Here is a 25,958-nt window from a genome sequence, read left to right on the forward strand (position 1 = left end):
ATTTAAACTTTGTGCCTTAGCAGTGATTGTGTAAGGAGTGTGCAAATAAGCACAAAGTGACGTGGAATAGGATGAACCACCTTTTTTTGGAGGTCCCCCTTAGTTGGATTAGATTAAAGCATGTTGGAAAACTGCAGCTCTAGGCAAGATTCTTCCTGTAATTGGTTAGGTTACTATATACATGGTAAGCAACCAAATTGCTTGTATCTTAATACACCTTTTCAGCATCTTGTGCCATGAGCTCTTAAGCGTGAAACTGATAATTGGGGATAGTGGGATGAGGTATCAGAACAGCCTGGAACAACCCTGCTAGATTAAAATAAATGTATTCTCTTCTTGTTTAAGAGGCTTAACCTCTTGCGTTTAACCTCTGTGTTTGAAGAGGTAAACAAAAAGTTTATTTCTGTTCTTTGATCTGAGTATAAAAATTTTTTTTAAAGGTGTGAAGATGCAAGTTTGGATACTGCTGGGATTTTGCTGTAGATTTAATAAAGGAAGGAGACTCATTTAATATTGACGGGAGGTACAATGATTTACTGCTGCAGAAAACGAGCTTTACAGCCACATGTTAGAATATAAATGCTACTAATAATGACTACAATTCAGTTATCTTTGGCAGTGTATGACCTATATGTGTGTCACCCTTCCTCTTCCCAAGTAGTCGGTGAAGCAACTTGAGAGGAGTATCAACTTGGTCTAACAAGTAGAAGATTATTACAGAAAACCTAGTCATAAAATCCCATTGGATTGAATGATTCTGAGTTAATTTTAAGCAGAATGAGGCCACTCTGCTCTTCTTTTGAGTAGATTTGCCAGTGATTCTCTGTTTGAAAATGTCATACCTAATGAGCAGAAGGAGCAGGTAGCAAGGTTGACTTGGTCAAGGCAGGCTGTGCATTCATGTTTTTGAATTTGCCCCGAGTTGCGTATTCCCAGATGTTACTGCATCATGAGCAGGGGTGGGGAGAGGCTGTAGCTCTGTGTGCTTAACTGTCTAAAAAGAAAATTAAATGAGAAGATTGCTTCACAGATAAAAAGCCTAATAAGGACTATCAGACATACTATCTTCTGAATCACAGATATAAAAGTAGAGAAATACTTCAATAGGATTTGCTGCAAGCCTGTAGCATACCAGAAAGTATGGCATAGGAAGTAACAACATAAAATATTTCTTTCTTAAGTTGGCATTCTCTTCAGAAGATTAGTGTCATCTAAAGTTGAAGCACCTCATCTATACAAAGTCTACTTTTGTGGCTTTTGGTTTTTTTACTTTGTGTGGATGTACACATAAATATTTCTGTGCATGAGTCAAAGGTTACTACTCTCTTTTTCTAAGATAATGAGATATGACTTGGTATTTCAGTTGATTAGAGGGTTTCGGGATTTTGTCAACACAACAAGGAGGATTTACACAATTTAATCAAGAGTTGTCAGACTCAAAATATAACTGCTGTTTGTTTGGAACACTGCTTCTTAAATAGTGTGATTAATCTGTTCTTCCTCAGTTACTCTTCAATACCTGTAAACATGAAGTTGCAGCAGCATAACACATTAGAATGGAAAGGAAGTGGGAGTGTTCAATAATACTCTTTAAGGTTGTTTTGTTTGTCTGTACAAGAATTATTTGCAATTATGTAAATGTTACACAAAGACCACAGCAGTGACTTTTTTAAATGTGCATGGAGCCTTGCTCATTTCCATCCATGTGCCATAGCTGCATGAACTGTAATCTTGCAGATAGAGGAAACTGAGTATAATAAAAGGTTAAGTGACCCCAGCAAATAACAGCAGTCGTATGAACGGGTGTGTAAATAAACTATAACTGAGGGTCTTATGGTAAAGTCTGGGCTAAAGAATTTTGAGGGGAAAGCAACACTCATGGTATTCTACAATGGAGAGAGTGTACACTGGTGAAATTCATGCATTGCTGTATATGCTTGCGCTTGGGACTGTATTTCTTGCAATCCCATCTCTTTCTGGGTCAGCTTCCTGGATTAAAACAGAACAAAAACTGCACCCCTAAAAGCCCAGTGCTGCTATTAGCCTCTTCTTGGCTGCTCACAAATAGGATTTTTTTTTTGTCCATCTTTTATAGTCTCTCTGTTCAGGAGGATTTGAGGGAAGGGAAGAGAGATCTCCCTGCATCCTAGAAGGTATGATGGAGAAAGCTGTTCATAGGATTTAAAGGAAGACACAGTGCTACGGTATGCATCTTGAGAATTCCATTTAAGGGACAATTTCAGCTTTCATAGTTTCTTCTGCAAGCTACCTAAACTAATTATAATTTCAGTAGTAGCTTCCTGATAATGAATTTGCATACACTTATTACCAGTTTTAGGCAATTCAGCCTGATTTAGTAATTCAGGGGAATAACAAACAGTATTGCACTAATCTGTTTAATTATTCTGTGGTAATTTGAGATCCCACTGAGATTTCTGATAAAGCTTTTGGGTTTTGTCTGTTTGCTATTTACATACACTGATACAGATTAATGTTGAAGATAGGTGTATTAAGAGTTACTGAAAGTTAATTACAGTGCTACAGTTAAAAAAGGAATGGGAGAGGAAAATATCATCATCAGAGTTTGCTAGTTAATCTTCCTCATACATCTTCAGCACAAGAAAACATTGAAACTGGAGTAGTTCAAAGTTTAGAAGTAGTGAGGTAGAGGTTCTATGAAAGTGAGAAGAGTGGTCAGCTGGAAGCATGGAGAAAATTTCTATGCAGTGTTGTATGCTTAACATAGCTTGTCTCTTAGCAAATCCTCAGCTTTGCAGAAGACCTGTAAGGGGTTTAGATGTTGGGAGCAACATTTAGGTAAGAGCAAGTGCCAAATTTGCAACATGTATTTTTACACAAACTTGCTGGTTTTTCTTAGATGTATTGACTTGACAGAAATTGCCCACAAAGCTAATCTCTGGATCATCATTTTCTGAATGCAGTGGAGCTTGAGTTGAAAATGGCTGCATGTTTCTCCAGTTCTAGTATTTGGACTCCTTAGACCTAATTATTTTAGCTTTTTTCTGCAGTCTGTTACTGGCTTTTGAATTTTAGTACTTCCTTCAGTTGAATAGGCAAGAGACTTTTTTTCTCTTTGACACAGCTTGAAGCTATGTTTATCAGATATCAAGAAAAGAAACAAGTTTGGGATATCTATTTAGAAATACGTACTAATAACACCTTTTGGCTGGAGGCTTGCTCAGCATGATCTGCTTGGAATTTTATCTCTCTGGGGGACAGATTGTTTTGGGGACATTTTTATATTCCCATCATGTTTATATGGTTTTACTAGTTCAAACTTGGTAATTTTTTTTTAATTACGCTATCACCATATATGTAATGATCTTATTACATAGCTGGGAGTATACTTAAAGTTCTTTTCAAATAAATACTGAGGTTTTAGTTTTAAAATATTAAAATACAGCTAACTTTATCTTACAGGTTTAAATTCACAAGTATCTTTAGGCTGCTAGGTCCGTATACCTCAACATGGAGGAGGACAGTTTCAGTATTGTAAATGATGAAAAAATTGGAGTTATTTTAATCCCAAATTAAAATATTTTTTGTATGATGTTGTAGACAGTCACTAGAATACTTGGATGGAAAGAAGCAAGCCAGGTGAATCCAAGCAAAGCCTTTAGTGTTGTAATAGGATTTCACTTTTTTAATATAGATACGATTTAGATTCCTCTTCACTGTGTGTTCCTTGGATCTCATCCACCTGCTTTTACTTGAAATAATTGAATTCAAATTGCTTCCTTCTCACAGTAGTCTTCTATGGTATAAGTAATATAACCTCCAAACATTGATTTGTTTCCTTGGAGTTTTGCAGCCTGTGCTGCTTTGGCTGGTTCTAACCAGGATGGTTACAATTCTTTAAAATGCCACTGCTTACTGTCTTCAATTCATTGTATACTTAATACCCTCCTTTTTTATTTTTTTAAAATTGTAATATTATCATGATTTTTAGTCATCTGCATACATTGTCGGCATTAAGAAGAGTTGGAAAATTCAAATTGTTTTGCACTACTAAGTGAAAGAGTAGCTGCTTCTGCCTCTCCCCCAGTGAGCAGAGGAACAGGCACGTACATTTTGGATGTAATTTTTATGATTTGGTGATGTTGGTGGGGGGTTTTTTTGTTTGGTTTTTTGGGTTTTTTTTTTTTTTTTTTTTTTTTGAATGCTGTTAAGTGTGTGTGGTTTTCCTAGCATCATATTTTGTAATGAATCACTGAAGTATTTTTCCATTTTATGGTAAATATTTTGCCATTTTCCCAATAGCAAGTTCCAGAAGAATTCTTTTCCCTGTAATCTAACGCACAACTTGATGCTGAGCTGATACCGTAGAACTTAGCTCTGTGAACCATTCCTGAAGGTAGCCAGTTACCCTTAATGAGAAAGTTATCCTTGACTTCTGCCAAAGTATAATTATAGAATATTCATACTCTACATTGTATTATGGCATATTTAGGTAAGCAGAAGGAAGCGTTATCTGAAGACAACCTAGAGGAGAGGATCTGTTTTGGATGTAGGGGGATGTTGGTTTAGGAACCAAGGGAATAAGCCAATCATAAACAAATTTCAAATGAGAATTAAAGATACCCTTCAGCGTAGTTACAGTTTAAATCATCCTTTGAATCAGATTAGTGGGGTTAAACAGTGAATTGGTTGTAAATTGGAGTTTGATCAGGATTATAGCCAAATAAGACAGTATTGCCCACAGCACCTGCTTGACCTACTTGGCCTGTTTTGACCTTGCTGATTGTGTTACCCACTGCCATTACAGAAAGATTTGTTAATTTTATAGCTGCAAATGAGATTAGCTGCTTGTAAGATGTTAAAGGGACAAAAAGAAACCTGGAAACTAGTTTGTTTTTTTCATACTAGAAACTGTAAGTTGGAGTCTGAAGGGGGTAAGGAAAAATGTTCAAAGGACATGCTGAAGTAGTGAATTAAAGTTGGAGAGGTGAGAATGGTGTTATGGGTACCTGTTGTGGTGGTTTAACTCCATACTTCCAACCAGCACCTAAGCCCCATGCAGCCGCTCACAGGGTAAAAGGAGAGAATTGGAGGGTAAAAGTGCAAAAACTTTGGGTTGAGATAAAGAAAGGTTAGTAAGGGGGAAAAAAAAAGGGGGGAGGGGGGAAGCAGGGGGCATGACAGAACAAAGGAAAACAAAACCAAGAAACATGAATGATGCAAAAAAGCAATAATAGCTTACCACCAGGTGACTGATGCCCAGGCAGTCCCCCAAGCAATGTCAGGCAGACTCTTCCCCTACCAGTTTTTATTGCTGAGCATGGCACCATATGATCTCAAATATCCCTGTGGTCAGCTGGGTTCAGCTGTCCTGGCTGTGTCCCTCCCAACTCCTTGTGCACCCCCAGCCTACTCTCTAGTTCAGTGCTGTGAGGAGCACAAAAGGCTTTGGCTATGTGTAAGCACTTCTCAACAGTAACTAAACCATCTCTGTGTGATTGACACTGGTTTTGGTGCAAATCTAAAATGCAGCACTATACAAGCTACCATAAAGAAAACTAACTCTGTTACAGACAAAAGCAGCACATCTGTATAACAAAAATCATAGACATATATACTAAATATAGTCCAGTTAGTTCCATTTTAGGACACATCATCCTTTCAGTGCCATAGAATAATCTGAGTTATTTGGCATAGTAATGACAGATCATACGTAAACATGGCAAATAATACAGAGGGAGACTCTGAGGTTTAGTTTTCTACAGTCTTCTTATCCTGTTCCAACATCTTACATCCTCTTACTCCACCTTCCCAAAATGAATAGTGAGATGATGCTTTTCCAGCTTTGGGATCCTCTCCCTTGTGGTTTTGGTTGTGTGTTTTGGAGAGAGAGAGAGAGAGCAAAATAAGGAAGCAGCCTATGTTTTCAAGTCTGGCTTCATCTCCCTTTTCCAGCTAATCTTTAGTGTTGCAGGAATTACTGTTTCCCATAAAAAGGAATATATCGGTCAGTGTTCTGGTTCATCTGTCTTTAACAGATTATTTATTTTCTGTGAGAATCGTTGGTTACCTTTATTATAATCTGGTTTTCTGCTGACAACGCTGCTTGAATTTTTTTTATGCTTCCTACTGGATGTGGTTGTTACATGACCATGAAATTGTACTGTGATTAAGTTGTGTTTTGGCATGGAGAGCAGGGGGAGCAATCAGACAGGGAGGAAAATTAAATTTTCTCTGTTCTCAGGGGTAAAAGTAAACTTTAAGTCTGCTGTCTACCTCATTCATAGCAATTGTGTCATATCATGTGCTTATCTGCCATTTAAAATGCTTTAGTCTTCTAAAATAATTGATGTGGGCCGCTCTAGGAACCTGTCTTTTTATTTAACGAAGGTCATAAAATCTGTGCTTTAGCATTAATAGTCTGATGCAGTGCTGCTTGAAATGGTAGTAACATTTAATTAGATTGACACCTGCTTAAGCTTTTTCCTTGTGATTGTAGTATACTTACTTCAGTTACAGAAACTTCAATTTTCTGATAGGAATTGTTGTGCTCTATTCTAAAGACAATCTGTTACAGTATTTTAAGAAAGGATAGTCATAATTTGTTAGAATATCAGCAGCGTAATGAGGACTTTAAGCAGCTCTGATTTGATTTATTTTTTTGTTTTACTAGTATTTTGGTAATCTTTACAAGTACTGTTGTAGTTTACAAAGCAGAGAATAAATTTGGAGATAACCAAGTAGCATCAAGATGACAGCTAGCTGCATTTGATATGTTCTTTTAGTTCAGGAATAAAAAGAGTTGGTGCCAAGTGGAACTGCTGTTTTTGATCTTTCTTTTCCTGAATGATATTTTTTATTTTTCTGTTTGCCAGGGACTTGTCTTTGTTCATGCAGTGTTTTCAGCTCAATTAATGTGCTTAAGTATACCATGTAACCACTGTTTTGGAACGTATAAAGTCAATAGCATGAGTTGTCTGAACACTCACCTACTGTCACGTCTCCTTTAAGTAGTGCTGGAAGAGTATTTGTGCTTAGGACATGTGATGGCTTTTACTGGAAAAATACTGTTCATGGGGAAATGGAGAAGGTGGGGAGCTGAGAACTGGTTTACTTGTACTTCCTTGAGTAATTTTCACATTAATTCAAAACTTAAAACTGTTTCTATTCTGAACAATGAACAAGTTCCACTATAATTTGCACCTTCCCTAGGGGACGGAGTAGTGAGCCTCAGGGGGTTAGCGTTCCAGGGGCATGGTGCAGGCTGAGAAGGGCAGCCAGAATTGAACATGAAATGGAGCTTTGCATTCTGTTGTTTTACGTACAGCAATAGTCTGAAATCATTCTTTTCCCAGCAGTTGACTCCTGTATCTAAGTGATGCTAAGAAAAACTGTTAAAATGTTGTGTTTATTTCAGGTTATTAAAGTATGGTAAAATCGTAAAATGAAATTTGTTTTGATATTCATTGCTTTTTCTTGGATTATCTTTGTTCATTTTAAATACCATAAAGTGGGTTATAATCTTGAATAATTTAAATATCAAACAGTACAAATGTTTGTTAGCATGCTTTAAGTTCAGATTATATGTGGTTTCTAAATTCATGTATTGATCATTTTAAAGAACTAAGTATATATATAAAAAGGATTTAAAGGAGTTTGTTATTCTAATTAATTCAAGTTCAGTAAGACATGATTTCTACTTTTGTGTTCAAGTTCTGCCCCACGCTCTTTTTAATGACACTAATACCTCGTGTCATTTTACAAGCAGAACTTATTAATATTTCATTGATGTTATTCATGGTATTGCTATCTGAGCAGAGCTTTGGGATTTCCTTAGTTTCTGTAATCTACTGTGTTTTCATTCTGTGTTCAAAATAGTTGTGTATTGGGAAACAGTCTGTTCAGTTTTGTTGTTCTAGTTGGAAATTTTGAACTCGGAAGCCATTCGGGAGTTGTGTGTGGTTGGTAATGTTTGTTGGACAGACTTCAGAGCATCTCAGGGAGGAGAGTTCCTGGGTGTGAATGCTAAGGTGGAAGGTAAAATAATGAAAGGTAGGAGGATGCTGGAAGGGAGAGAGTTTTTTTCTCCTTCTTCTTGGTCAGGAATTTGTCTTCTAGCAACTAAATGGATCAAACACCATAACCTAGCAGGAGTTAGGGATACTTGCCTGAAACATTGCTGATTACAAGACTTGTTGTTATTGTAACTTACTGAGGAATATTGAATATGTGGAATATTGAATTCTTTTCATGTTTTGTATAGTACTGCTTAACACAGGTTTGAACCACTTCTGGAGTAGCTGTTTATTAGATTAATCCATGCCACTAGTTTACAGCTTATGCACAAAAAAGAAAGTGAAGTGTTGCTTTTAGTTGATGGTGGGTTTGCATGTTTGAGCAGGACTTAACAATAGAATAGATTTCCTGAGATTTCTTTAAACATATATATACAAATATATTCATACTTGATTTGTACATTTGATTTCAAGAACGTATTCCTACAACATTGGAAGTCCTAGTTTTTATGGAATTTCCTAAGATTTAAGTGTGTGAAATAACTAGAAAATATAGACAAAAAGTACTCTTGAAATTTCCTAAAATGAGTTTCAGTAATTGAAAATTACTTTTTAAATGTATTATTAAAAATTATTTATTGTATTGTCTTGTCAACAACATTAAACTAGGAAATAGAGGTGCTACAGACTTCTTTTTCCTCCCCTGTAGTCATTACTCTGGTATCTAACTGTTGGAAGCCAAAAATGATAATGAGTCATCAAGGTTTAATGTCAGAATTGGCAATGGTGGTTTCTTATTGTTTCTCTGTATAACCCTAATTTAACAAGCAGTATATCCTGTATGGATAGATCAATAGTTTTAATAATAATTGTATTTTCCTCATTATTTCTGCATACATAAGCTTGCCAGTGTCTTGGCAAAAACATTCTAGGGATGTGGTGTTTAGCTGGCATGACTGGATTCAAATTAAGTTTTGAATACTAAGGTTTGTAAAGAAATTTTGATACAGTTTGCAACCAGTGCAGGTGAAGAGTAGCAGCTCTAATTAAATTGCTTATAAACATGTATTTTGTGTTTTAAACTAATCCTGCTTTCAAATGTTTGCCTAAATAGTTTTGTTTCCCAGCCATTTTCACTTACTTATTTTTATATTTGTGGTTATGATACCATTTCCATAACTATGCCTTTGTTTCATTTTACAGAGGAAATAAAGGCTGAAACAGAAAAACAAAGGTATGTGATAGTTCATCCTATTGAGTGATAGTGCTTTTAACTTCTTAAAATGTTTGCCATACTTATTCTGCATTGGGAGATTGGGTTCTCTCTGAAAAGCATTTTCAATGTGTTCTGTAAAGTTGGTGGTATCTGGAAATGTGATAAGAATGCTGCTTCTGTGACTGGCTGTAACGGTGCAAGGCACAGGGTCTGGGATTAGAGGCAGATAGAGAGAGCAGGCTGATACTGTCTGGCCAGAGAGGGTAGGGATGGGGATCAGGGTCAGAAAAAGTCTTTGTAGGTGGCACAAGAAGAAAGTATTAGTGGAGGGGCTTGAGCTATTTAAGTGGGTTCAGAGGAGAGGGAAGAACCTGGAGTGCAAATAGAAGACTTGAACTGTGAGTGAGTGAGGGGAGGAGGTTGGGGTGAGGAAGTGGGAATGGGTAGAGAAACTAGTGTAATTTGAAAATACGGTGTCTGGAAAGGACCATGTTAGGGAATAGATACAGATTTCTGGAGGCAAATCCTCTAAAAGCGAAGAAGCCAAAAATGCCATTCAGCACTCTACTGCTATCAACGAGTACTGTTTTTTAAAGTATTGGTAAACTGTGGAATCCATTATTAGTGTTTAATTACATGTTCCACAGGATCATCTTCTCATTCTGAGTACATTACTAACCATGAGTCAGGGCTGTGTGATGAAGATTGCTTATACCACTTACTGAAAGAATTGGATCAGTGGGTGAAACTGATGATGAAAGTGTTCTTGCAGCTAAAGCAGATGAGTGCTGCCTGGGGACCTGTTTTCTGCCCTGTGACTGAATTTCTGGTTTAGGAAAATCATTTAGACCACAGCTATTGAAATCGGCCACTAATGATTTCTGCTCATCTCCTGGGTGTTTGAGCTGAAATCTGCAAGTTTTGGTTTGGAAAATGTGAGTACTTCTAGCTGGAAAGGAAGCCAGTGGGCACTTTGTTTTTGAAGATGTAAAGGACAATTTAGTAATCAAATATGCTGAAAAATTTAGTCTTGCAGCTTATCAAATTTGTGAATGCATCAGACTGAGTCACTGTGCTTCAGTTTCCCTCAGCAAAATAAAGTCAATATAGTCAGCTCATAGAAAGGTTGTAAAATTAAATGTGATATTTGTGTACTGTTCAGAAAGTGTTGCACCGAGCACCACAAAACAGTCTCGGACAGAAAGTAATAGGCTTTTATAATAGGTTTTATTTAGAGTAGTATAAATAAAGCAGAAGTTCACATTGTGAAGCATAAGAAAAAAATGCTTAATGTTAAATACTCAGTGAGGGATATTTGTTCTGGGCACTGAATAAGGGAAAGTAGTACCTGATCTATGGTTAAATACCTTGCCAAAACTAATAAGAGCTCTGAATTATAATGATTTATACAAGTATGGTTCATTCATTTCTGAAATTTTGGTGCTTAGATTCTGATGTATTAATATCTAAAGTTGTGGGGGTTTTGGGTATAATGTGTATGTCTTACTTACCTACATCCTTTTTTGAAATAGATTTTGATTTCTTCAGTGCTATCTTTATTTTGACTATAGCCTTTTGCTGCTATGAAGGCACTGCTGCACTTGGAAACTGGATGGATTTGCCGTATTCTTACTGTAGAGTCTTATTTTGAGATTCAGTAGAAAATACTGTTTTTCTAGGCCTAAGAAAAGAGAAACCTCTTAGTTTATCAAATTATTTTCAGTTTCATGTTTCTGTAATTGAGATTTGAATGTCCTAACAAAGGATTTCTAATGACAATTCTTTGAGTTTTTCTGGTCACTGTTCAAGGAAGGTGATCTCACAGTTAGCCTGGAATGCAGTGAAAAATAGATCGTCAGAACGTTTACATGGAAAACTGCTTCTTTTGTTCTGTCGCTTGTTTTTTAAACAGAACTGGTTTCTACTAATGAGGTAGAGGGGAATGGAATAGAAGAGGACAGGCTGATTTATGTAACTGTTACACAGCAAATGCTGCCAAAATAATTTTTGAAATTAATTGTTTAATACATACCTTAGTCTGTTTCTGTGGCTGATAGGTAAATATCAGCATATTTCATGATTCTTATGGTTGGCAGATCCTTTGGTGGAAGGAAGTTTTGCTCGGGACAGTTTCTGGTTTCACAGTCTGCTGGAAAAAAACAGCTGAAGTAATTTCTTTGCTGACATTAAGACGGAAGGACCTTTTGGCTTTCTTTCTCCCCTGTCCCTGCTATCCCCTTCACTTCCATCCATCAGCAAGGTGATGATCTTACTGAGTTACCTTTCCAGAGACAAATGGAGGATTATCTTCCATATTTATTATTTTGAGCATTTTCAAATAGCTTTCAATTAAGAGAAACTTCGGGCTTCTGCAGTAAATACAGTTTCTTCATTTTTGGAATCTTATCATGGCCTGTTCCTTGTTTCTAAAAAATTCTGCTTGTATTTCTGGAGTGCTCTTTTAACCTAATTTTAATGGCATCACTAGATGAAGAACAGTTTTGTCATAAGACATGGGCAAGAGATGCTGCCTTTCCATTCCTCAGAGAAAAGCTTTTATAGTATTTAGGAACTTAGAAGAGTCATGTACTTCCTCTGCAACTTATGTGATTTGGGTTTTGTCCGAAAGAGCTCTGTTTCCAGAAAAACAATATTGGGCAATAAAGTTATGCATCCATCAGAAAAACAAACCTCTGCCCTGCTTCAAGGAAAACAATACATAGCAATAAGCACTTAAACTTTCAAAAGAGAAGTTATTTAGTAGAAAATAGAATCTTAACATTAATTATTTACTGTTAAGACTTAGAATTTAGATGCCCTCTTTAAGCAGCCTAAACAAGGAGGACTATTTGAATGTGGTTCCAGACGTCTTCTCAAGGACAATCCAGCTTGCTCCCTGAAAAGCTGAAATTAATAATTTTTATCATGCTGGTTAGTTTAAGGCTCTTTCCATGATCCATGGGACTGCATTCATTCTTCAGCAACATGAAAAATGTGTATTTGCTACCCTCTGCATTCCTTGAAGCATCTGATTTAATCTGCAGCAAATACATAAGGCCTGGATTTGAAATTACTTGTTCTGTAAAAATGTATTTGAATTACTGCAAAAATTTTATAGTCGTTGTCGACAGAATATGAAGCTACCCCTCTCTTTTCTTTCTTCTTTTTTTTTCTGTTTTTTTTTTTTTGTTTGTTTGGTTTTTGTTTTAATACTACTTACCAAGTCTGTGTAAGACAGTGTAGTTTACTGTAGTTTACTTTTTTTACATATGTGTGCACAAAAAAGGTCAGGAATGCTTTATATAAAGGTGATGAGCTATTCTGTGGAATGACAAAACTGAACATCTTGCCTTGAATCGAAGGCAGACTGCATTGATGCACACAAGTTAGTGAAAAATTGCCTATTGTTGATTGTCCCTTTTAGCTGAGTACTGATGAGCATGCCATTTCTAAAGGTGCTGTAAGCAAAAAGACTTCAACAGCTTAAAATTTTCTCAGATTTTGTAGTTAGTCATTTCAGGTATATTGCCCAACACATTGGTAAGATGAACTGAGCTCTTAAATTCTGTGGTTTCACCTGAGGCACAGATAAGAGCAAAGTTTGGGGGTTTTCTTCCTTGGTGGGGTGGTTGGTTTGCTTTTTCCTGAGTATGCCTAAGATTGAAGTTCAGACACGATTTAATCTCCAAAATAGATGTACTTTCTCTAAGTACTGAACCAACTTGTATCATAATACAGTAGTTGGATAGTTCTTAACTGTGAGAATCATTAAAATTTTTGTCAAGTTGTATTTTTACCTGTTCTAGTAGTAACAGACAAGACTGCTGTCAGAGTTATTATTTAATGTGGAAATGATACTGAGTAGATTTCCCTTCTTTCCCTCTTGCCTTCACCAACCAAGTAAGGAGAGTCTTCCTGTTTTCAGAGGAAACAAGTCTTTTATGCCTTTCAAACAGCAGGAATATCCACTTAGTGTGCAAAATAGGACAATTTGCCTGATCCACAAAGGAGCAGATGAAGTATAAAAGCTATAAGGAATATTTAAGAATGTTATACAACCATATTACTGTTGTGTTAACTTCACAGAAGTTACTCTTTCCTAATGTTAATTTTCTTGATATTTTATCTCATTCATAAGCGTTGTGGTGGTAACTATTTGTGTGATTACTTACAGCATTCTAACGCAATCATTCTGTTTAGCCCCCCTCATGGAGAAGCAAAGCCTGGTTCAAGCACACTTCCACCTGTGAAATCAAAGACAAGCTTCATTGAAGCAGACAAATACTTCCTACCATTTGAACTGGCATGCCAGTCAAAGTGCCCCAGGATTGTCAGTACATCTCTAGATTGTTTACAGGTCTGTATGAAGATTAACTTTAACTGTCAACTATAAAATTCTGTTGTTTTGGAGGGGAAGTACAGTTGTATGTAACAGTGTCATTGGTTTTCTGTTATTTTACAACCAAGTTGAATATGTTTCTCACAAAGGGTGAATGTATGTCTTACTATGTAGCGCATTTGTATGTTTATTTGCGTATATATGTATTACCACAGTTACATGCTTGAATCATTTTATTGTATTAGTGTGAAGCTACGTATTTTCATGTGTTTATGTGTTGAACTAACACAGCAAGCATAGCATTATCAAATACATGCTACGTTGTTTACAATTGCAGAAAATATTTGCAGTTTGAGATGTCTAGCCTCTCAAATGTCAGAGGCTCTTGTAATGTTTTCAGAACAAATTCTGCAGCATGGAATTTAGCTATTTGCTTCTCCTGAGTAGCCCAACAGTGAACTCAATTAATGTATTTACATTCACAAGTACATGCAGGCCTGGCATGCTGTTGCACTATGATCCATTGCTACTCTGTATTTTTAAGTAGGTAGGTCATGGAGATTTACAAATACTCTCATTCCTGAAGTGTTTGGAAGCAGATTTTGTTAATTTTGTAATAAATTCAATTTCAAAGTATTGAAGACCTAGAGAAAGAAAGGAATAATAGAATATTTAACACCAGAAGACTAGCAAGTAGTTTAAGTGGAAAGCATTTGCCGCTGGGTTATCTGGTATTAAAAACATTTGTGTGCTGACTACGTATGAAGACTTGAGTGATGTGAGTTAGTTTTTGGAATTCTGCTTGTTTTAAAACATTGTTAACCGATGAACAAAAGCTTTAATGTTAAGCTTGCTGACAAACTTTATATTGCAGTTGTTGAGTGAAAATTGAATAAATCTGGAGGACATTTAAAAAAAAATCTTTGGTGTTTTATGAGACAGGGTAAAATGTACTGGTTTAATTATTTTGTGCAAGTTAGAGCTATCTAGGGAATTTATTTATTATAATGAAAAACTGATTTATTTTCTAAGCTCTTATTTATATGGTTTTTTTTCTTCCCTCCAGAAACTTATAGCATATGGGCACTTGACAGGGAATGCTCCAGACAGTACAACTCCAGGCAAAAAATTAATTGATAGAATTATTGAGACAATATGTGGCTGTTTCCAAGGCCCTCAAACAGACGAAGGGGTTCAGCTACAAATAATAAAGGTAATGATTAATACTTTCAGTATTTATAGTGGTGACAGCAGGAAGATGTTCATTATCTCAGAGTTCAGAAGCAGAATTGTTTAATTTGTAAATGTAATGGTAATTTTAAAATATTTTCTTGATCCTGTTTGAGATGAAAACTTGTCATCTTATGCTCCTTTCCCTATTCACTCTCATGGCATTTTGGGTGAATTTATGGTTGTGACCTGAAGCCTTGTGCACAGACCATGAGGTGAAATCTCATTCACAGCAGACCTGTGGTGCTAATTGTGAGGAATTGCTATGAAATAATCCTGCACTCCCAGTGGGGAGGATGGTCATTAAGCAGCAGATTTTGAAATCCATTTTGGAATTGTTCTGTGAAATGCAATTAGACCTGGCAGTCAGGCGTTTACCATAGTAGCTTTGTGCTGCTGTGGCATGGACCTTTGCTTGAAGGCGGTCTAGGGTTTCTTTCCGCAGCTTATATAAATGTGACGTGTGGAGTTTGTACAAGTAACTGGTTTTGAGGAATCTTGGCTGTTTTCTGATTGCACCCATTAATTATGGGTGTTCATTACAGGAAATTATGATGGCAACTAATAGAAGTTAGGCATCTACTGGAAATACTGTACTCCTGTAACAGTAGTCCTTGAATGGTTGTGATGATGAACAGTAGTGAGGAATATATTTAGTTACGAGAAATGGAGTGGAGTGTTTATTACCTCATTTTCTTGTGTATATGTATCCTGAGGTGTTGACATTTCTTACAGATTGTATTTACTAGTTTGACTGTGCAGAATGTAGTTTGTACTCCTTCTCTTAGCTCAGATCTTCCTTTTTCTTGACACTCCCAATTCTCCAGCAGAGAGTTGTTACAAATGTTGGTTTATGCTGCTGTTGTCTAGATCTGTTGTGTTGTTCTGCCCAAGCATTTAAGGCATTTTTCATATTGCAAAAGGAGCTTCTTGGAGATATTAAACTTCCAGTGGCTGAAACCATTATCTCTATCGCTCACTGTAATACCTTCTGTCTGAATGCATTCTTATTCTGGTCCTCCCCACACGAAGGGAGTTACCTGTGAGCTGGTATTCCTTCTGTCCAAGAAAATAGTTGAGAAAGTAAATTCTTCAACAATTGTAAAATGCATTAAGTGTGTAAGTTCATTTAGTGCCTTAACTTCCTGCCTTTTCACATTTACCTACTTGCCATGTTGATTTCCTGGGAGAGTGGAGAGTACTGTTTTGGTTTTAATTCCATGTGTGTCCTGTACACCGGACACTATAAAAAGCATGAAAATTAGAAATTATGTTAGCAAAACCTAGAACTTTTGACTTCCTTTTGGGGAGTAATGAAACTGCTAAGTGAGTCGTACTCTCTTCGGCGTCATGACTCTTCAGTTTTGGGCTGAGGGTGGACTGCAGTTCTCCGGTATGATTTGAAGGGTGGATCGTTGTCAGTCTTTTCAGTCAGTCTCCTCTGTAGTTCTTGTGATTAGTGTGTTCTCTGAAGAATTTTAATCCCCTGAGGGAGATAGAAGGCAGGGTCCTGGCTCTCCCACTTTCTGTGCTGGCACTCCGAGGCTATGAACAATGCTTTTGCAGGGCAGCTGCATCACCAACGCCACGGTAAAATCTGAGAACCTTGATGACTCAGACAACTTCTTTCCTGGAGGGGTATCTCTATTCTGCATGCTGAATGGACTGCCCTTACATATAAGCATGCTGCCCTCAGTCTGGTATCTGGCAGCCAGCACTGGGTCGAAGTTCGATAAAGTTGCTGTGTGATCATTACTAGATGGCTTTCCAGTGGTGGGGTCATCATAAGCAGGTTCCCAACAAAGAGCCACTTAGGTGTTCTGAAACTGCCTCTCTGCTGACTACCAAGGAAATGATCTTGATGAGACTGAGGAGTGTAAGTACTCTCTTTTCAGGTATCTAAGCTTAGAGGTGTATTTGGCGGTGGTTCTGATGGTTGGTGGCCAGTTTAACTCTTCTGCCCCTATTTCTACTTGCATGTTCTCATCTCTGTAATCCCCTCATTTTCTATCTGCAGACTCTACAGCAAACCAGATTTTGGCCTTTTCTTTCCTTCCTCTTGTAGTTTAGTTTGTTTGGTGTTACTTTGATGGGAAGCCATGCAAATTCTTGTTCAGTTGTTATGGTGGGGATTGCTGCAGCAGGAAAAAAAAAGTAACAAGGCTACTCTTGCCACTAAAATTGTTTATTTAAATTGTGTTTGAAATGATTGAACCTTTTTGCCTTGGCTTCCTCTGCTAGGGCTACTATGGCATTTGGAGGGGGAGGGGGTGTGTGTGCAAACTTGTATTGACATCTTGCAAAGGTTCTAGTTGAAGTTTCTGTCTGGCCTTTTTGTTCTGAAGACTTACAATTATGACAAAAAAATACATTCATTTTTTTTATAAGTATGTGAAGCAAGAATAGGGATGGGGAGAAAGGATGGAACACGAGATCAAGATCTGCTGTCCTTGGTCTGCTGTATAGTAAATGTTTGTTATCATCTAGATACTTTTACAGCTTTACTTGCTCACGTTTGGCTAAGAAAAATTTTTGTGTGTGCTTGATAGCTATAGTCTGAAAAGTTGAATGTTATTTTAGTGATTGCTTTCTGAGTCTACCCTGTGCAATAGACTGTTCATAAGGTCAACTCCTGTATGTGTCTTCTTGCAACTAGTCATGCTGTCAATATGACCAGTGTCCCTGCAGAAATGAAAGTTGAATCATTGAAATGATGAATGAAAGCTGAACATTGCTTGCACAAGTCACCTTTTGAAACTAACTAAAAATAGAGGGCAACTGGTTGAATTACAGAATGGGAAGACTGTAAAAGCTAACTAATTCTGAGGAGTAAGAATGATGGTAAGGTTGAAACAATATAACGAAACTGGTGTGAAAACAGAGTCGAAATTGAGAAAACTCTTAGAAAAAACTAAGATACTTAACCTGAAAATGCTGTCCTGTCAGTTTGCAATTTTATTTTTTAGGAAGGATTGTGTTTTTGGAGTTGGACATGAAGCACTTCTGTTCTGCAAAATATGTATCAGTTTAATTCCGTATTAGATTCTTGTTCATTTTGAATACGTAACTTTCTGGTGAAAAAAAATAAAAACTTTGTGTTCTTACATAATTTCTGTTCTTTATATTATCTTCCATAGGAGAAACTAGAACATAGTTCTATTCTTTCTGAAGTGTCCACAGTCATAATCCTTCAGTGTGTTTCAGGGCTGGTAACTGACCACATGCTTGTGAATATCGATTTTTTTATTTTATTTTTTTTTCCTCTAAATTGATGTTAAGTAGGAAAAAAATAATCAAATACTGAGTGTTAATTAATGATCCATTGTCAGTGAAGTCTGGTGTAGAATCTAGGATATGACACTGTTGACAGAAATCACTGTCTTGACTGAAAGCTTGCTGGAAGCAAACACTGTATTTTTCTATTTTTCATACCCTAACAGTGTATTTCCATAGGTTTTCAAAGTTGGTAAACTAAGTTAGATAAACATAAGTCTTTTAGAGCTATGGTAAATGTGTAACATAAGTGACAACAATTTGGAAATGGTAAAAAGCAGGAGATGATATCACTGCTTGCTCACAAAGAACGATGTTACTGCATTCTGTATGATTTTTTAGTGTCACTCGTACTGAAAAAGGATATATCTGGAAGCTTATTTGATATATTTATTGCTTTGTGACTTAAGGACTTAAGTCTCCTACGATTTTCTGAAAGTGAGTCCATAGTGACACACTATTTTGTGGTAAGTGAATGTTTGGACTTCAAGTTGACTTAAAGAAAATATTACTAAAAATAACCTTATGGCCCTTCTCAAAGTAAATGGAATTACATGGTTCTGGTAGCTAATAAAGTAGAGAGAGGGGTTAGGGACACTCTTTTATGTGCGCTCTCAAGAACTTGAAAGTTCCCAGGCAACTGAATTATGAGTATTTCACACAAAGTAAGCCGGGTGCTAATCTGACAGCTGTACTGTGTCATAAATCTTCCAAAGATGAATGGAGTTGGCTGAGAGGAAGAGAACAATGACCCTAAGTTGAAAACTAGGCTTACTAGCAAGTCTGTATGTAGCTGCACCTGACTCTTGTGCATTCTTTAATTGTTCTCCTCATTGTAGTTCCTTCCTTTCACCATAACCAATCTGTTCTTGCAGAATATTCAGTGTGAGAGGAATGAAAAGTACAGGTAAGAGAGATGTTTTTAGTAGAGGATTAACATCAGTTTAGTTTGCCTTCTTAAATGACATTCATTTTGCCTCACAAATCACGATATTTCCTGTGCTGTTCTAATGCACTCATTTTACATAATAGGAAATTCACTAAGGAGGCAAATACACTTTAGACTAAAAGTAAAAATACTATGGGTGTCACACAAAGATACAATCTGTAACTCAAGAAATGATCCTGAGTATTTTTCTCTTTTCCCAAATCCATCTGATGGTTGTTTATAAAAATGAATAAGCTTTATATATAGTAACTAGGTAGAAGCACAGAACAATAGGGTCTTTTTCAAATATAGAACAATAGGTGTGAAGAACTGGAAGGAAAGCATAAGGAAACAAAGTCAGGATGATAGCCAGTAGTTTCAGAACAAAGAAAGCTTGATGGCTGTTGGTATTTTTGCAGGCTTTGTGGCTAAGAAAGCTCTTGTGGAAGGACCTGAAATATAACGAGGTAGCGCTAATGTTTTCACAAAGGTTTCGTTCAGTGCCTAAAGAACAGCAAAGGGGAAGAGTACAATAGAGTAGGTTTTTTTGGTTTTTTGTTTTTTAATCCTCTCGCCTTAGCTCACACTGAAGATACTGGATGAAAACAGATGAGCTAAGTGCAACCAGAAGAAGTGGAAACTCAGCTGTAAAAAGCCTTGAGCAGCAAATCTATAGTGGTAGAAAAGAGCAACCTAATGCTCTGACTCCATAGTCAGTAAAGCCACTGCAGTAGCTTGCTGTTCTGACCTCTGCAGGCAGGCATTGTTCTGTCCAGGCTTTGCTCCTAAGTATCCTTCTCCACCCCTTGTCCTGGAATGCATTTAATAATCTGGATCAACTGAAATAATTTAAAACCAGAGTGGAGTAGAGAGGCATAATCGCCTCCCTCGACCTGCTGGTCACACTTCTTTTGATGTAGCCAGGATATGGTTGGCTTTCTGGGCTGCAAGTTTCTGGGTTTTTTTTTGTTGGCTCATGTTCAGTTTTTCATCTGCCAGGATCCCCAAGTCCTTCTTGGCAGGGCTGCTCTCAATCAATTCACCCCCCAGCCTGTATTGATACTGGGGGTTGTCCTGACCCAAGTGTAGGACCTTGCACTTGGTCTTGTTGAACCTCATGATGTTCACATGGGCCCACTCCTTGAGCTTGTTCAGGTCTCTCTGGGTGGCATCCCATCCCTCAGGCATGTCACTGCACCACTCAGGTTGGTGGTGTCTGCAGATTTGCTGAGGATGCACTCAATCCCACTGACAGTGTCACTGAGGAAGGTATTAAATAGTTCTGGTCCCAGTATGGACCCCTGAGGGACACCATTTGTCACTATCTCTATCCAGATAAGGCACCAGAACTTTGGTACGGCTTTTGTATGTCCTGCTCCCTGAATGATGTTTATATTAGCAGAAGCAGGGTATTGATAAGTGCTGTGGTGGTGTTGAATCATTGCACAGAGAGGGTGAGAATTAAGGATGGTGGTATAAATTTCAATTTACCACTTCCTTTTTAGAAGGCTGATGACACGCCAGCTGAATTTTGTATGGACAAAAAAGAACAGTACCAGTGCTCAGAGACTTAATTCCTTTAACAGAGCCATCATCTACAGTTTACCTACCTCTGATTTCTTTTCAGTGGTTGGTTGTTCTTTTAAATGTTTTTTTCTTTTTATTTTTCATTAAAAAAATACTTGTAGTGGGTATTTAGGCAGTACTACTTCGTAGATTATAGCATGAGATGCTGTTTAGTGGTCATACAGAAGATAAGAATGTATACTCTCCAGAAAGAAATATTAAGTACAGTCATCCATATATGTACCTCCCAGTGTCCACTGATGGGAGAACTGAGTCACCATGGGTAGAATAAGAAGGAACCGTAAGGAGACTGCTTATCTAGGAGTAAAATTCAGATCTCTTCAACAGTAGCTCAGTTTGAGGGTTGGGGGTTTTTTCCTATTAAGCTGTACAGTGCTTTCCAAAGGGATTGAGTGAGCAATGGATACTCCTTGTCCGCTTGCCGATGCCATGGGTGGACAGAGGTGCTCACAATGTCAGTTAGTGAAATGAGGCTTGGTTTGATGAGTGGATTACAAAACACTTGTAGTGTAACTTTTGGGTTTAACTGATAAACTTACAGAAGTATGAGCTTTCTAGTGCTTCTAGATCTTTCTTACTTATCCTAAACAATCCCTTAAATTATTACCTCTGTCAGAGTCTTTAATACATAAAATTCCCAGATTTCTTCTACTGGAGTACAGTGATAAGTATAAAGCTTGGTCTACTGTGGACCAGGCTTTACCCCTTTCCTTCCACTTTCCGCCACATATCTCTGACAATGTTCTCACACCCTGTCCTCATCTTTCATCTGCCTCTGTTTCTGCTCTTTAATCTACCTGGTGTCTACGCTACACAATACTTCTGGGTTACTTGATCTTTTAGAGGCTTATTTGCATATTTTTTTTTAAAGAGAGAAGCAGATACTACCGCAAATGGAAAGAAGGAAGTGAAGTCTATAGAGGGCACTTCCAATATTCTGGCATCTACCCAGAAAGTGTTTTTTAAAAGGGTAGTTATCCCACTTAGAACTGCCTAGTCTCACACTCGGTCTTCATTGTGCGCATTTACATTTATTTGTAAAACAGCTTTTGGACCCTTTGGATTGCTTTCCAAATTTTAACAGGTAGTCTGTTGTTCAGGTTTTGTGTCTAGAAAATTCTAGGATGACTTTTATTAACTACCCGTCTGATTACTCCATTGTTTACTTCTTGCTGTTACATGCTATGAAACATGTATTTCCTAGATATGTTGATTAAAAGCACTTTCATATAACTGGTATGTATGATCTGATATGGCTATAAGAGTACATGGAAAAACTTAATTGAACTACAGTTCAATTTTTATATTCATTTATAAACTATTTGATTTATGAGAAAAGTTTTTACTGGAAAATATATGTGTTTGTGTTTATTTAGGCTTTGCTCACTGCAGTAACATCTCAACACATAGAAATCCACGAAGGAACAGTGCTACAGGCTGTAAGGACATGTTACAATATCTATCTAGCAAGCAAAAATCTTATAAATCAAACCACAGCCAAGGCCACTCTAACACAAATGCTGAATGTCATTTTTGCACGTATGGAAAATCAAGCAGTGAGTATCTCAGTATCTTTATATAGAAACTAGCTCTTAAAAGCAAAACAGCTTGAGAGATTTGTTTTGTCATGATTATTAAAGCTTTTTGGCTTTTGTAACTTCTCTACTTGCGAGGGGGAAGAATCTGGTATGTGTTTTTGGGGCAGGGGAGTGACGTATAGGATTTTTCAACATTTTAATGCATTGTAGTCACTAACAGAGACTTAATCTCGCTGAAATTTCTGTTGTCAATACAGGGACCAATATATGCCCCCAATATGTGCCCTGTGCCTTCTACTGCTGATAATAAAGATCAGTAAGGCAAAGTGATTATCTTAACTCCTATTAAAAAAAACCAAAACAAAACAAAAACAAACAAACAAACCCAAAACAAAACCCAAACAAACAAATAAGCAGATGCGTGGATTTGAGATCTGGTTGAATTCCTAGCTACTTCTAGAAGTAATCCTGCTGTATTATTACAAATTCTAAAATATCTCTTAATAGTATGTCTTTCTTACTTAACTTCCTGTCAGAAGCAACTGCATATTGATACATGGTACCATCACAGTTAAAGATTTATGAGATGCCATATTTATGATAAGTCATGACAAAAGCCATGAGGTACCTGAATGCTTTGAGAAATCTGTGCAGTTACTGTTCTTTTAAGCAACTTAATACAGAAGAGTATTATTATTATATGGAAGTCTTAATTTTTGCCAGTCTGTGTCTAGTCTTTGTGCAAGTTGGTAAGCTGTTCTGCTTGCTTTGCACACTCAGGGCAGTTATTTTAATACGATAGCTAACAAAATGTTAGAAGGAATTATTTGAGCTGTAGTTTGAAAAGTAGTATCCACTTGGAGATCTGTAGAGCCCCAAAAGAACCGCAAAACTAAAACAGTCTTTGTCTTACAGTCTTAAGTATAATGATTTCTTTGAGGATCTGTCTTCTGTAGTGTTTTGGAACTGTGGCTCTCTTCAGTTTTAACTCCTGTTTTTGTTGTGCTTTTCCCCTGGATGTTTAGTGCTCAGATATTAAAATTATTTATAATACAAAGGATGCATTTTCTTAAACTGTTACAACTTTATGAACGCACTATGTAAGCAGAGAAAATGAAGATTTCATGTTTATAAAATAATGCATACACTATGTATACAGCTCCCTGTTTTGTTTCAGTGGTGAAATTCTTGTGTGATTGCAATGTTTTTGTAGCTTCAGGAAGCAAAACAGATGGAGAAGGAAAGACACAGACAGCAACACCATCTACAGCAGTCTCCAGTAAGCCATCATGAGCCTGAGTCACCTCAGCTGAGACATATTCCAACACAGACTGATCAGCTGTCCAAAGAACATGAGAGAGAGCTTGACCACAGCACAAATGATGTAGACAAGAACCTTCAAGAAGATGCAGAGGCAGAAAATGGATCGGATATTTCTAGTGCTGAAAATGAACAGACAGAAGCTGACCAAGCCACAGCAGCAGAAAGTAATCAGTGTGTATTTCTCTTTCATGGAGGGGAGGGAAAAGGTCTGTAAGAAGAAAGGCTTGAGGATTGTCTTTTTTTTTTCCCCTCTCCCATATTTGGAGACAGGCATATATTTTGACTAATGTAAAATGCCTGTTGTCCTTGTTACCACTGTTAAACTTTATCATGAGTGCCCTTTAGTCCTACACTCTGTGGTAGTCACTGTAGCAGTGCACTCTTTGCGCTTGTGTAATGCTGTAAAAGTTTTTGAGAATAGCATCTCAAAATCATCAAGTTTTCAGTGTTTAATGTACGTGAAAATACAAAATTGATATCTTTAATTGGCATAGGCCTGTGGATTAATTACCCTTTACAAGTTAAACACTTGAATGATTGATTATCTTCTGGAAATACTATTTTGAAAGCATCCAAACACTTTTTTTAATGTACTCTCTCCTATTAATATATCTGTAATTTAATTTCTAAATATGAAATGCAAGTTAAATATCTCAGTTCCTCAGTTTCTCATTAATTTGTTTTGGTTTGTTTTTCTTTTTAAAGATCTTTCTAAATCTGATGGAGGAACATATGATGGTGAAAGCAATGAGTGTGAAGAGAAGGCACAAGAAATTGTAGAAAGTATTGTGCAGGAAATGGTGAACATAGTAGTTGGAGGTATTATATTAACATTTCTCTAGTCAGTAGTGTCTGCAGTCTGAATCTTGACATTAAGAATTATAGTAACACTTTCGAATATGTAATTTAAATATGTCATTATTGAACTAACACATACTGAAGGAAACAGTTTCAGTTGTCTTTATTTGACTTTTTTGCAAATTTAGCTGTGCATTATTTAACAGTGAAATGGACAAAATTTCATGCATTAATGTACACTCTGTATTAGAGACTAATGTTCTTTTTCAAATACAAGTTCTTGTTCCCTATTTTTTTTTCCCTGTTTTGTTTCCACATAAACTCTTCACAAGTGGCCTGTCTGTAGTAGCAGGGTTGCTCTACATTTTTCAGTTCGTTGAAAAGTATTTATCAAATCAGTGGCTTTCTTCCCCCACTTCCCCCAATACTTCTTGGAAACTTGGTAGAATGGTGAACCTAGCCATGTCAAATCATGTCATTTTTTAAATTATTATTTTCATTAATGGGAATTAAAGAGCATTTGGAATTATTTTAGCTATATAGTGACATGTTAATTCCGCCTTAAGTTCCTCCTATGATAGTTATGATTGATATAGTATTTAAATATTAGATTTAAAACCTCTTTTTTAATTTGCAATCTTACGTAACGTTTCTTCATAATTTTTACCTCTTTTCTAATAGACGTGGAAGGGACTGCTGAAAGTGCAGGTGGTGATGGCACAATTGTAACATCAGAGGATGGCAGTGACAGTGAAAACATTCAGGCAAATGGAATTCCAGGGACTCCAATTTCTGTTGCTTATACACCATCTTTACCTGATGACAGATTATCTGTCTCTTCCAACGACACTCAGGTACAGACAGTCGTAAACTAGGAAATACTGAAAAAAGTAGTATGTGTTATGTGTTGCCCCATAGAGTTCCAGAATTAGAGAACTCAGTTCCCTGTTTTTTTAAGTTCTTCTAAGAAACTGTAGAACTAACATTCAGTATACATAGTGAAGAATATAGCCAATTATAGATGTGATTGTATAACTTCAGTGTGCTCTTTTCAAATGATAAATAGAAATTTCAAGCCTGTAGCATGGCCTTACTGCAGCAATTTCAGGTAAAAAGTTTCATGTCTGAGAGGATTTTATTTTCATTAACAAAAGAGATGTGAAAATATCCTGTCTCTGTTGTATCTGATACCAGCATGTGTGCACTATCAACTGACAGGGTACCTGCTGCCAAAGTGTACTGAGTAATTAGGTTTGGAAATATTAGATCTTAAGCTTAAAAAGCTACAGTCACATACGCCACACAAATAGATCAGCATTAAACGTGTTGCTTATATAAGGAACAGAATTGCAAAAACTTAGTAATAAGGGTGATTACTGTACTATAGAAATTTTACCAAATGTATCTTGTCACAGATATGTAACTACTTGCGTTCTATTACAATGTCATGTTTGACTTTTTTAAAACTAGTTATACACTGAAAATGTATGAAGGGAATTCACAGCAAGAACCGTTACTTAGTCTTGACCTGCCTATTTTCATTACAGTCTTTAATTCTGACTTTTAACTTAGATGGCAATTTGTATCAGCAAGTTTATTTTAACTGGCCCACAGAATATTTTCTTTTGTTTTAGTTTAGCCTTAAGACCATAAAGCTACAGTGAATTGGTTATATTTGTATAATATGTTAACTTCTTGTTGCTAGGAGGTGGGGGGTTATCTACACACCCCT

General features: G+C 36.7%; 1 protein-coding gene across 1 annotated transcript in view; it reads left to right on the forward strand.

Moving 5' to 3' along the window:
* Positions 1 to 14,615: 14,615 nt before the first annotated feature.
* The window catches only part of LOC104405308 (brefeldin A-inhibited guanine nucleotide-exchange protein 1-like), a gene marked incomplete at both ends in the record, with an annotated part of 15,099 nt that continues 3,756 nt past the window's right edge, over positions 14,616 to 25,958 (forward strand). Inside the window, 5 exons of the mRNA XM_010013980.1 lie at positions 14,616 to 14,762; positions 21,944 to 22,123; positions 23,319 to 23,592; positions 24,134 to 24,247; positions 24,908 to 25,080. Of these exons, the coding sequence (XP_010012282.1) occupies positions 14,616 to 14,762; positions 21,944 to 22,123; positions 23,319 to 23,592; positions 24,134 to 24,247; positions 24,908 to 25,080 (888 nt within the window). The remainder of the gene's footprint in view (positions 14,763 to 21,943; positions 22,124 to 23,318; positions 23,593 to 24,133; positions 24,248 to 24,907; positions 25,081 to 25,958) is intronic.

The sequence above is a fragment of the Nestor notabilis genome, unplaced genomic scaffold (assembly GCF_000696875.1).
Source record: "Nestor notabilis isolate BGI_N333 unplaced genomic scaffold, ASM69687v1 scaffold24314, whole genome shotgun sequence".
NCBI classification, from domain to species: domain Eukaryota; kingdom Metazoa; phylum Chordata; class Aves; order Psittaciformes; family Psittacidae; genus Nestor; species Nestor notabilis.